Source organism: Chiloscyllium plagiosum, unplaced genomic scaffold (assembly GCF_037043375.1).
Source record: "Chiloscyllium plagiosum isolate Xiang-an unplaced genomic scaffold, Cpla_swu_hap1 HiC_scaffold_7, whole genome shotgun sequence".
Taxonomy (NCBI): Eukaryota; Metazoa; Chordata; class Chondrichthyes; order Orectolobiformes; family Hemiscylliidae; genus Chiloscyllium; species Chiloscyllium plagiosum.
The window spans coordinates 75579827-75593797 of record NW_028270145.1 but is presented as its reverse complement, the minus strand read 5'-3'; the positions used below and the strand labels follow the sequence as shown (position 1 = coordinate 75593797).

Here is a 13971-nt window from a genome sequence, read left to right as displayed (position 1 = left end):
TAATTTTGGTATTGGGGAAAATTCTCAAATCCATTATCATGAACTTTATAGCGGATCATTTGGAAAGCAGTGGCAGAATCCAACAGAGTCGGCATTTATTTATGAAGGGGAAATCATGCTTGAAAAATCTGTTGGAATTCTATGAAGATGTAACTAACAGAGTTGACAAGGAGGAGCCAGGTCATGTGGTATATTTGGACTTTCAGAAAACGTTTAACAAAGTCACACATAAGAGATTATTGTGCAAGATTATGGCGCATGGAATTGGGGGAAGTGTACTGAGATGGGTAGAAAATTGGTTGGCAGAGAGGAAACAAAGAGAAGTAATTAATTGGTCCTTTTCAAATTGGCAGGCAGTAACTAGGGTGCCACAGGGATCGGTGCTAGTACCCCAGGTTTTAACAATATATATTAATGATTTGGATAAGGGAACAAAATGTAACCTGTCAAAGTTTGCAGATGGTACCACGTTGGGTGGGAGGGTGAACCGTGATGAGGATGCAGAGATCCTTTAGCATGATCTGGATAAGTTGGGTGGATGGAAAAATCAATGGCAGATGCATTATAAATTGGACAAATGCAAGATTATTCACTTTGGAAGCAGATACAAGAAGGCAGATTACTACCTGAATGGCTATAATTTGAGAGAAGGGAAAATAGGTTTGTAGATTGTTTTGCTGGAGTTCAGACGAGTGAGGGGATCTCATAGAGACATGTGAGAGGTTTTGAGTACAGGAGCAGAGATGTGTTGTTGCAGTTATACAGGGCCTTGATGAGGCCACACCTAGAATACTGTGTGCAGTTTTGGTCTCCTTTTCTGAGGAAGGGTGCTCTTGCTCTTGAGGAAGTGTAGAAAGGGTTTACCAGGCTGACCGTGGGGGTGGCAGTACCAGCACTGACATATGAGCAGAGATTGACTAGATTAGGATTGTTTTTGCTGGAGTTCAGACGAGTGAGGGGGATCTCATAAAGACTTATAAACTTCGAACAGGACTAGACAGGGCAGATGCAAGGAAATGGTTCCTGATGGTGGGTGCATCCAGAACTACGAGTCACAGTCTGAGGATTTGGAGTGGACCATTTAAGACAGAGATGCAATACTTCTTTACCAAAAGAGTGGTGGGCTTGTGGAATTCATTGCCACAGGAAGTACTTGATGCCGAAACATTGAATATATTCAAGCGGTGGTTAGATATAGCACTTGGACTGAATGGAACCAAAGGTCATGGGGAGAAAACAGGACTAGGCTATTGAGTTGCATGATTAGCCATGATCATGATGAAGGCCAAATAACCTTCTCCTGCTCTTATCTTCTATGTTTCTAAATCATGTCTCGTAGGTATGATTGGGGTTTTTTTGAAAGGGTGACCAAGAAAGTAGATGAGAGCAGTGCAGTAGATGTTGTCTATATGGAATTCAGCAAGGCATTTGACAAGGTACCGCATGATAAGTTGTTGAGTAAGGTTAAATCTCACAGGACCGAGGGAGAGCATGCCAACTTGGCACAAAATTGGCTTGAGAGTAGAAGACAGAGGGTGGTGGTTGTATTTTTTAGATTAGATTCCCTAAGTGTGGAAACAGGCCCTTCGGCCCAACAACTCCACACTGCCCTCCAAAGAGTAACCCACCCAAACCCATTTCCCTGTGACTAATGCATCTAACACTATGGGCAATTTACCATGGCCAATTCACCTGAACTGCACATCTTTGGACTGTGGGAGGAAACCAGAGCACCCAGAGGAAACCCACGCAGACACGGGGAGAATGTGCAAACTCCACACAGGCAGTCACCCAAGGCCAGAATCAAACCTGGGACCCTGGTGCTAACCACTGAGCCACCGTGCCATCCAGTTTTTCGGACTGGGGGCCTGTGACCAACAAGGATTGGTGCTGGATCCACTGTTACTCATCATTTATATAATTGTTTAGGGTGAGAATTTAGGAGATATCATTGGTAAGTTTATGGATGACATCAAAATTGATGTGTTATCAGGGAATGCATTAAGATCTTGATCAACTGGGTCAGTGGGTTAAGGAATGGCAGGTGGAGCTTAATTTCGGTAAGTGCAGGATGTTGCATTTTGGTGGGCCAAACCAAGGCAGGATTTACACAGTCAATGACAGGGCCTTGGGGAGTGTAATTCAACAAAGAAATCTCAGAGTTCAAGTTCACATCTAATTGAAAGTAGAGTCACAGGTACAGGATGGTGGAGAAGGCTTTTTGCATGCTTACTTTCATCGGTCAGAGCAAAGAGTATAGGAGTTGGGACGCCTTGGTGCAGCTGTACAAGATGTTGGTGAGGCCACAATTGGAGTACTGTGTGCAGTTCTAGTTGCCCTAGGAAGGTTATTATTAAACCAGAAGGATTGCTAAAAGGATTTACTAGGATACTATCTGGACTCAAAGGTTTAAGTTGGAAGGAAAGGTTGGATAGGGAGTTTTTTCCCCTAGAGCATAAGAGACTGAGAGATGTCCTTATAGAGGTTTCTAAACTCAAGAGAGGCATCGATAACCATGGTAGGGAAAGCTAAAACTGGAAGGTGTAGGTTTAAAGTGAGAGAGGAGATACACAGTTGCTGACAGACCTGCTGAGTTGTCCCAGCAATGTCTATTTTTGTAACAGGTATGAGTGTCCTATTTAGTAATAAAATAATTCTAATGGAATATGGTTGGAAAGGTGCAGGTTTGGGGGTGGGAGTAGGTGGTATGCATTGTTATCAGTATTTAACTCAGAACAGGTTTCTAGTGGGAAAAATATTCAGCACATTAAATTCCTTCCTTCTCAGCAACATGACAAGACCTTTTGGTTATTTTAACTGTTGGAGCTCATTTCAGTGATTGGGTTGCATGAGATGTCAAGTAACCTCACAGATCAGAAATTAAAACTGCTACTCAGAAGACGGCTGAGAATTACCATGGGGACAATAGCAGAGTTGTGCAATGTGTTGCAAATTTTACCTAAAAGTTGAGGCTGAATAGACTGGGTTGTTTTCCCTGGAGCATCGGAGACAGAGGGCTGACCTAATAGAGGTTAATAAAATCGTGAGTGGCATGGATAGGATGAATAGACAAGATCTTTTTCCTGAGATTGGGGGGGTGGAGTCCAAAGCTAGAGGGTATAGGTTTACGTGAGAGGGGAAAGACTTAAAAGAGACCTAAGGGGCAACTGTTTTTATGCAGAGGAAAAGTGTGATTAGTTGTTATGTGGCGCATATATGGAATGAGCTACTAGAGGAAATGGTGGAGACTATAATTACAACATTTAAAAGGCATTTAGATGGGTAAATGAATAGGAAGGTTTTAGAGGGATATGGGCCAAATGCTGGCAAATGGGACTAGATTTATTTCGGATATCTTGTGGGCATGGCCAAGTTGAAACAAAGGATCTGTTTCTTTGCTGTACAGCTCTATCACTGTAAGCATCCCTCAAAAACAGGACTATACCAGAAAAAGCAATCAAGTCGATAACTACTCTCATTCTTATTAGCTTTATTGCAACAGCAGATTCTGCTGAATGAGGAAATTAGTAGTCTAAAGATCTGTAACATAGGTAACTCATGCTGCACTCACTTGACCAAATATTTCAGGGCAAAAGAGTAGCAAAATAATAGGCCAATCCAATTCTTCCACACCACAAGATTCATAAAAGTCCAGAAGATTATTAATGGTGCACAATGGTACTCTGGATTCTGAGACACTATGGTCTAGCATTTATGATCACAAGCACATTCACTCTACCAATGTCAGGTGATTTGGAGATGCCGGTGTTGAACTGGGGTGTACAAAGTTAAAACAACCTGATGAAGGAGCAACGCTCCAAAAGCTAGTGTGCTTTTGTGCTAGTGTGCTAGTTCCAATTAAACCTGTTGGACTATAACCTGGTGTTGTGTGATTTTTAACTATGTCAGGTGATCCATTGTCAGCACTGTGAAATCCTGCAAGCCAATACCAGGCAGCAGTTAAAAAATATTAGTTTGACGTAACTCACTGTGCGCAGATCATTTGAAAGAGAAGTCAAATTTTAAAGATTTTCCCTTGGAGATAAAGTCTATTTTATGGGATTTGGCCAATGACGCTTTCAAGACATCTGTGTTCAATACTGAATGTAGGTTCATTGGTGTCATGCATTTAACTGCATAGTGGCAGAGCAGACTGTTAATATTTTCAAACAACATTTGGGGGCACTTACAATACTGCCTCATAAGGGACATAAAGATCATTAACATGTTTTAGATGTTTCATGGATTTGGCATTTGAAAAGGCGTAATTTTATTCTTCATGATAAGACCACATTGCTATTAACCTTTCAGATGTTGTTGGTTTTTTTTTGTATGATTAACTTTACCTCACAAACACATTTACTGACATGTGGACTAGGTTTGTGGCAAAAACACAATCATATTGCCACAACCTTAATTAATTTACAATTAACGCTCACCCTTCCATCTGCATTATGTTTTATTCTGTCCAAACAGGAAGAAATACTTTGGTTAAACTTGAAATAAATGCAATTATTTTATTTCCCCAAGTATGATTAGTTGTTATTGGTCAGTATTTTGGCGTCTTGTGATTCTTGTGATCCTTTCAGGTGTATGCCCAGTATTCAGAATAAGAGACATAGCATATGCTGTGTGACCCTTTTGTAACTGAGATTAGATTAGATTTTTTAGATTAGATTAGATTACATTACAGTGTGGAAACAGGCCCTTCGGCCCAACAAGTTCACACTGACCCGCCGAAGCGCAACCCACCCATACCCCTACATTTACCCCTTACCTAACACTACGGGCAATTTAGCATGGCCAATTCACCTGACCTGCACATCTTTGGACTGTGGGAGGAAACCGGAGCACCCGGAGGAAACCCACGCAGACACGGGGAGAACGTGCAAACACCACACAGTCAGTCGTCTGAGGCGGGAATTGAACCCGGGTCTCTGGCGCTGTGAGGCAGCAGTGCTAACCACTGTGCCACCGTGCCGCCCATGCCACCGTGCCGCCCATAATGGTTTCTAATTCTTTATGCCAGATCTTAAAGTGGCTTTTTCACTGTTTCGGTGGTGATTGTCAAGTCCTGTTCACTTTCTGGTACATTTCTTATCATGTGACAAGGTGTTTGGTGGGTTGAATGTGACAACACCCTGCAAGGCAACAGACTTGTCCATTAACTCCAGAAAAGCTGGCAGAGATAAAAGAAAAATCTCAGACAAAATGGTAAAACAGCATCAAGAGATGAAGGGTGTTCTTTATGAAGATTTATTGAGATTGCAATTGGGTAAATATGTAACTTCTTTTGATGGAGTTTCAATTCCATGACATTTGTAATATATCTGAATGCAAACACAAATTTAATTGCAATTTTTACTAAGCACAATTGTTTTTATTCTCTAAGGATAAATACTCAGCTTTTTACTCATGATATTATTTTGCAGCGAATGCAATTTTTACTGATATCTCTGAAATAGCTTTTTTAACTTAATGTTAGCAGAATTTGTTTCATTTTGACTTATTTAAAAGCTTTGCCAAACCCACTTTTTTAATTTTAATTTTCTATTCACTGAAGGGAAGTGAGAGAACTGAATCCCCCAGAGGTGGCAAATTCTGTGTTACAATATGCAGCATGGGGCATAGCAGGACAGCAGCTGGTAAGAGCTACTTTTTACATGTGCATTGCTCATGATCTTTTTTTAGGAATGTAGATGAAAGAACTGCTCATCACTTCACTTTGCTAGTTTAAAACAGTGCTAACTCCAGAAATAGCATTATTAGTATATTTAGATAAAATAATCTGGACACTAGATGTGGTTGACTCTTAAATACTGTGTGGACAATTAGGGATGGGTAATATATGCTGGCTAGCCAGCAATGCCCTCATCCTGTGAATGAATGAAGAAAAATTACTGAGAGTGAGAATGTTATTCTTTCCTTTAGTTGTCATGGTTCTGAATTCAGTCTAATCTGACTAACTGGCAAAGTTTCTGCTCTCAGAACTGTTAGAATCTGACATGAAAATTAGTGACCAGACTTAGCTAACTTCAACTCAACTACTTGAAACTGATAATAAATTGGTCCTTATAAACTAATATACCCATTTAAATCATAACCAAATTATAAAAATTGAAATATATCATTACTACAAGGTTCTGAGGTTTGTAGTAAAGCCTACTGCTGAGACAACCTTGATTTCTTTAGCTACTGGATGGTGCCTAAAGATTACCTTGAGTGATAAACAAGAAAGAAATACACCACTCCAATGATGAATAAAATTCATTATACAACTTCCCTCTGCATGAAAATGATTTTCTGTTTTATCGTGGTATAACCATATAGAAATGGGTACTTTGTATGTTTGAAATATTACATTGTGGAAATCATAAGACATGAAACATTCTCATGTTTCTCAATAATATGCTTCAGGCTATCATATGTCCTTGAGATTGAATTCATCTTGACTCACTCTGTCTTGTTTAATTGCTCAGTCAAACTAGACTATTTGCTGCCACATAAAGTCAACTTGAGAAAATAAAATTAGATGACTTTGTTTACTCATATATTACATTGGGAAGTTGAGTGATGATTCCTTTTTCAGCAGATGCCAGACAAGTGTTGGTTGAACTGGAAGATAAATGTTAAGTGTCACAGATCTCCAGAGTGAATTTGTTTTGTTTAAATAGTGATTTGGTTCAAGTAGTTATTTGTCATACCTGTTATATATCAATGTTTATATGTAACTATTTAAAACCATTGGAACGTGCAAGTTCCCATCCAAGCCACTCACATCCTGACTTGGAAACATATCACTGTTCCTTCACTGTGACTGGGTCAAAATCCTGGAATTCCCACGCAATCTGCAGTAGTTTAAGAAGGCAATTTCTCACGGGCAACAACAAGGGTAATAAATGCTCACCACCAGCTAACTCCCAAGTCCTACAAGTGATTATAGAAAATCAAAAATAACAAAAACTGAGCTTAGAGTGACCCTTAAAAGTATGTCAAATTATTATTTCACATGGATTTTTCAGTTAACTCAAACTGAATATGCCATTGCATCAGCTATTGGATCATGTCCTCTGCCCAGCCAAGAGATCTCTTGACTTTTTTGAGTTGACAATTAAAATGCAGATTTGGAAATCTGGCAATATTTGCATTATAGCCAGAACTTGCTGATTTTGAAAAGTAGATACACCCCACCATAATCAACCAGTGTCAGTTTTGTTGCTGTTAAATTACTGAGTTGCATTTAAGACAACTGTATTAGTGTTTTTAAAAATATGTTAATCCATGTAATCCTTTTATTTCCATGAGATTATTTTAAATCTCTTTAGGAAAACCATTACCTCCCAGCATACTTGGTCACTTGGGTCAAAATAAAGCAATATAGAACTTAGGACCCTGAGGAAATGCTGACATGAACAAGTGTTTGCACAGTCAGTAGGTTAAGGCTCTGTAGTTTTGGAGGTTGACAGCTTCAAGTGATCTTAAATGCAAATACAAACATTTTCAAATGTAACTCATTTTGTCTCAGCATGTTCACTCAAAGATTATTAAACAAAAAATTGCAAGTCATGGGATAATTAATAATTATAGACACTATTTCTGAACACCATATTCTTTTAAGTGTGAGACAGATGGGAGTTGCAGAATGAACACAAGTTTCAGGAAATTCAGACTTTTGCTTACCAGAATATGACAGCTCATGCCATAAAAACTTCCTTCTGCATAGATTCCATCTCTCAGTTTTCCTGCACTGCATGAGGTTTGTATAATCATTGGAAGTTTGACCAGAAAAATCAGACAAAGATAAGTTGGTACATTTTCTTTTATGTCTGATCAGTCTCAGGAACAGAAGGTACAGTGCTAATTGGAAGATTAGAGCTATGGAGCTTCACCAATGTTCTAACTTGGCATCAAAACAAAATGTAATTTTGAAGTATGTCTGTGCATTGGTTTCAATTGGCTTTATGTCCCCTTTTCTCAAGCTAAACATTCCACAGCTTCTAAATTGGTGCTTTTTTATTGCAAGCCAGTGATTTTGTCACATAAAAGAAGAGTTATTGGACTTTAAATGTTAAGTGCATCACCAATGCTGCCAGACTTGCTGGGTTTCTCCAGTTCTGTTTCTATACCAGAATTTTGTCAACTAGTTATAAACAAAGCAGTCTGCATCTTGTTATCAGGTTATTTTAGTTTGAAAATCCTTTTGGCCTTTCTAGTGCCTTCTGGTATGGATCAGTCAGTTTCTGTGCACTTGCCAAAAGAACAACATTCTGTCTAAAGGTGAATTGGGAATGAATATTAAAAGGCATGACTGTATGTATGCATTCAATAGTCTTTAAAGAATTGTTATATGACTTACAACAACTATACATCCCTTCACGTGCAAAAACTTAAAATAACTTAGTTAAGTGTGATTAAGAAGGGTGATTAAAATAAAAGGTCTATAAGTTTGCCAGAAAGATCAGTAATTCTGGGGATTGGGAGGTTCATAGACTCGACAAATGCTATGGACCAACCCCTCAAAGATATTTTAAGAAGGTAGCCCAGACCCTATTTTTTTCTTATGTTAAAGGCAGATGCAAAGTGGATATTCCAGGTCTGATGTAGCTGGTCAAACCATTCAGCTTTAAGAAAAACAGAATTTATTTAAACACTACGGTTTAATGAACAAAAGAAAACAGTATTTAGAATAACTTAACTATTTGAAAACTCAAAAGACTCGATATCACAAATTAACTAAGGAGCTGCTCCAATTCCCATAAGATCCCATACACCTACCCCTTAACAAAAGGTATATTCAAACACAGGTTCTTACAGGCAGGGATGATTTCAGAGAGAAAACCAGTCAGGAACCATCTGCTGAAGCTTGGAACCTTTCTCTGGACTGTAGCAGCTTCTCATTGTTACAATTAAAATAAACTAGAGAAAAACACACAAACTGGGAGAACTGGCCACTCCTTTGCTATTGTTAAACTAGGCCCAGACATTTCTGCACCTCTGCCTGTACCACCTCTCTTGGAAAAAATAACCCAAGGACAAAACAACCTCGTTAAAGGAACAGCATCGTCATAGTGTCATAGTGAAAGAAACAAAAATTGATTGTAAAAGCTCATCTAGATATCAAGAAAGGAAACATTTGGCAAAATTGAATGTGAATCTATTCAAACCAAGGTTGGAGAATTTATCATGGGAAACAAAAATTGCAGACAAGCTAAATGATGATTTTATGTCTGTTTTCACTGGAGAAGATACCAGTAATTTCCCAGAACTAAAGATCTAAGTGGCTTGGGAGAATGAGGAATTGAAGAAAATTGTCATGACTGAAAAAGATTTCATGGGGAAATTAATGCCATTGCAAGTTGACGTGGTTGGGGGGGCATGGTTCGGTGGCGGTAGCGGGGGATGCTTTAGGGGTAAGGAATGGATTGGTGGTTAGCTTCCGAAATTCTATAGATTCTGGAATAATTCCTGTGGATTGGCAGATAGCAAATGTCACCCCACTATCTAAGCAAGGAGTGGGAGAGAATACAGGGAACTATAGAACAGGTACCCTTTCATCGGTAGTATGGAAAGTGATAGAATCCATTGTAAAGGATGAAATGAATAGACACCACATTGATGAAGATCCTATTCTGCATAGTCAGTATGCAAATGGGGATCAGAAACAGGAATAGCTAGAGAAACTTAACAGATCTGGCAGTATCTGTGGAGAGAAAACAGAGTCAGTGTTTTGAGTCTGGTGACTCTTGTTCAGAACTCTCAGACAAAAACAATAGGAATAAACAAGCAGAAGACAGATAGCAGGAATCAATAGATCATTCTTCTGTTGGTAGGTTGTGATCAGTGGTTTTTTGTAACAATTAGTACTTGGGCCCGTGCTGTTCACAATGTTTTACAGTTGGGGACTAAATGCATACAAGTAGCAAATTGGCAGATGTTGGTTAAATAGATAATGGTTCAACAAAGACACACAGTTCTAGATCCTCCAGGATGAGGAAAGATGCTCTCCATATCTGTGCTGCCAAAACACCTCAGGATCATTCATAATTCAGTCAAGTCACCTCATGCTTTACTAAACTCTAATGAAGGGGAGAAAGTGAGGACTGCAGATGCTGGAGATCAGAGCTGAAAATGTGTTGCTGGAAAAGCGCAGCAGGTCAGGCAGCATCCAAGGAACAGGAGAATCAATGTTTTGGGCATAAGCCCTTCTTCAGGAATTCCTGAAGAAGGGCTTATGCCCAAAACGTCGATTCTCCTGTTCCTTAAACTCTAATGAATACAAGCCGAGCCTGTCCAACCATTTCTCATAAGACAACCCTGTCATTCCAGATATTAGTTTGGAAAACCTTCTCTGAACATCATCATTTACATCCTTCTTTCTATACGATGACCAATAGAATGCTCAGTATTTCCAGATGCAGTCTCACCAATACCTTGTATAACTGAAGCATAACTTCCTTACTTTTGTGTTCAATTCCCCTCAAAATAACTGTTAACATTCTGATAACTTGCTATACCTGCAAGCTAGCATTTTGTGATTCATGCACAAGTGCACCCAGATTGTTTTGTATCTCACAGCTCTCAACATTCAGATAGTATGCTTCTTTTTTCCAAAATGGACAATTTTACATTTTCCCACATTTTACTGTACTTGTCACATCACTTAACCTATTTGTATCTTTTATGTAGCCTCTGCATGGACTCTTCTAAACCTACTTTCACATCTTCATATCATCAGCAAATTTGGCAACATACCTTACCTTCCTTCATCAAAGTTATTTACATATATTGTAAAATGTTGAGTTTCCAGCATCAATCCCTCTGTTTTAACATTTGTTAAATCTTGCCAATCTGAAAAAAGTCCAATTTATGTCTAATCTCTGCTTCTTGTTAGCCAGCCAATCTTCTCTCCATGCCAGTATGCTCCCCCCTACACACTGACCTTTTATTTTCCAAAATAGAATTTCATGTGAAACCTTGTCAAATGCAGTTTGGAAATCAAAGTTCAGTACAGCTACAAGTTCCCCACACAGTTACAAGTTCCCCACTACCCACAGCATGTGTTACCACCACAAAAGCCATAATAATGTTGGTCAAACATGATTTCTCTTTCACAAAACCATATTGATTCTACCTGATTACCTTAAAATTTTCCAGGTGCTGTGCTATAACTTCTTTAATAATAGCATCTAACATTTAACCTTCAATGAATATTCAGCTAATTGACCCATTGCTTCCGGTTTTCTATCTCCCTTTTTAAATAAAAAAGTTACATTCACTATCTTCCAACGTAAAGGAACTATCCCAAATCAAGGAGGGCTTGGAGAAATAAAAGCAATACCACAACTTTCTCATTGGCCCCCTCCATTCTATTTCCTGATTTATCACTGCTTCTCGATGTTACTTGTATCATCTATAATGAAGAATGTCGCAAAACTCTTGTTCAATTCATCTGCCATTTTCTATTTTGTATGATTGCTTTTCAATGGAAAGTGAGACTAGAACTAAGCTCACTTTGTTAACTCTTACCTTGAAATATTCAGAGAAACTCTTGAGATTTTGTTTTTAATATTTGACTAGCTCCATATCATTTTTTTACCATTGTTTCTTTTTGTATTCTGTCCAATTTTCTGACTCACCACCTGTCTTTGCATAATTATTGGGTTTTTTACTTTTCATTTAATAATATCTTTAACATTTCTAGTTATCAACAGGTGGTAGATCCATCCTTTGATTTTTTTTTTCTTGTGCTTTAGAATGTACATATTCTGTGTATTCTGAAATAATCCCTTAAATTTCTGCTGTTGCATTTCTCTATCCTTTAACATAATTTGTCAGTTCATATGAGCCAACTGTGCTTTAGTGGTCTCTTAATTACTCTTATTTAAAATTATAAATTTAGATTTATAGTCTCAGATCTCTTGCTCTCTCCGTCAAAATAAATGTAAAATTCAAACATATTATGATCACTGCTACCGAGAGTGTTTTCACTATGAGATCCTTCATTAATCCTCTCTCATTACACAATACCATGTCTAATAAAGCCAGCTCTTTGGTTGACTTCAGAACATGCTGTTCCAAGAAACTATCCTGAAAATATTCAATGAGTTCCTCAACTAGGCTAGATTTGCCCATCTGATTTTATTTTTATATGTCTACACGTGGATTAAATCCCCCATTATTATTGTGGTGTCATTCTGAGAAGCTCATATTATATCTGCCTTTCTGCTCCATCCTATCATGTGGTTACTTTTAGAGGACGTGTATACCACTCCTTCAAGTGACTTCTTGGTGTCTATTATTTGTCATTTCTATTACAAATTGTTTCCACATCCTGATTTCCTGAACATATGCCATCCCCCTCTACTGCATTAATTAACTAACAGAGTCCTGCATCTACCTTTTCCTAGCTTCCTATCATTTCTAAATATCCTGTACACTTTAAGATTCAAGTTCCAAACCATTTCAACCTGAAACCAGCTCGCTGAAATGGCTACCAGGACGGTTGGGTTCTGTTTTATTTTTAAATTTTAAACTCTCACCCAAATCAAACCGAGCTGTTTTTAAAGTTAAATTTGCTTCAAAGTTTCTGTTGTGGTCCATTGCTCATATATAACTGAATAAATGTTAATCACCTTAATCAAACATTTTTTTTGTTATGGGAAGGAAGAAAAGGCAGCATTCTTCTCCAAAAGGTTATGTGATTTCATTAAATATTCTGCAAACTGCTTTAATATGATTTGTCTGTCAGATCAATATAAACAGTAATTTGAGATAATTTTGATAATTTATTTGCAATTATATGTGTTTTAACCTCTGACTACTCACAACATTTTTTACTCTTAAGTACATGAGGTTGCTATTATTTCAGTCAGGTAAGTGTTTGCTGCCGCTTAATAATTTTATTAAAGCTAAAATTAGACAGGGGAGTTGTAACTTTGAAATATTCTGAGATAGTAGCAAAATAGAAAATTTTATGGTGAGGTATATTCATTGGATCAATTGTCAATTTTGATTGTATTTTGTACAGCAAATTTGGATTTAGAAAACCTTCGATAATGTTATTATTTTCTGAGACAGAAATTGAAGAATTGATTTTTAAGAGATAATATTCCAATTTTCAATCGTTGCCTCTGTTGATTGCTAATAACCTGACTACTTAAGAATCTGTTGTCATTACTTCAGTTCCCGACAGATCTCATAGAGTCTGTTTAGGTGCATGCTTCTGTCTTTCCTTTGCTGTCATTATCGAAAATCAAGCAAAGGGTGTTATAACTGCCTCCCAAAATCTACACTACATACGTACAACTCATGCAACTTTTATCAACTGTACAGAATCGTATTTGTCAATCATTCCATCCTTGCTCCCCCCTCCCATTTTCCAATTAAAGTGTCCCTCAATGCAGTATCACTTATCATCTTCTTTGTTAGCAATGCAAACAAATTAAGTTGCATCCTCATTACCTTACTCTGAATTTCACTGGAGAATGAATGTTAGGAGACGAGGTAAAGGACAGCTCAGTCTTTTATATATAATATTAAAACAGAAAATGCTAGTAGTACTCAGCAGATCTGATAGTACCTGTGTAGGGTGAATCAGAGTTCATATTTTCTTTAGTCAGGACAGTTAGAAGAAGAGCTACAGATCTGAAATGTAAACTCTGTTTCTCTCTCCACAGATGCTACCAGAGTTGCTGAGTGTTTTCACATTTTCTACTTTTATTTCAAATTTCCATCATCTGCAGTGCATCAGTTTTGTTGCTTTTTCCTATTTGCTCAGTTATTTAGCTACTATTGTAGAGACAAGGCAAGTCAAAGCTGGCCATATCTGTACTGCTTTTGAAATCTTTATCCTAGAGACCACTTTAGCACTTGTTATTACTTTTAGAGATTTATATGTGTTCCCAAATTCCCTTGTTCTTTTATGCCCAACTTTCCAAGAAATAATTCTTCTCTTACCAAAATAAGCCATTT

At 37.9% G+C, this 13971-nt stretch overlaps 1 protein-coding gene across 2 annotated transcripts in view; it reads left to right on the top strand.

Annotated features, from left to right (window-relative positions):
* dpp10 (dipeptidyl-peptidase 10 (non-functional)) overlaps positions 1-13971 on the top strand; it is a 1734026-nt gene that overhangs the window by 1475935 nt on the left and 244120 nt on the right. For both annotated transcript variants that reach the window (XM_087989191.1, XM_087989192.1), the window contains exon 7: positions 5564-5645. In XM_087989191.1, coding sequence (XP_087845317.1) covers positions 5564-5645 — 82 coding nt within the window. The remainder of the gene's footprint in view (positions 1-5563; positions 5646-13971) is intronic.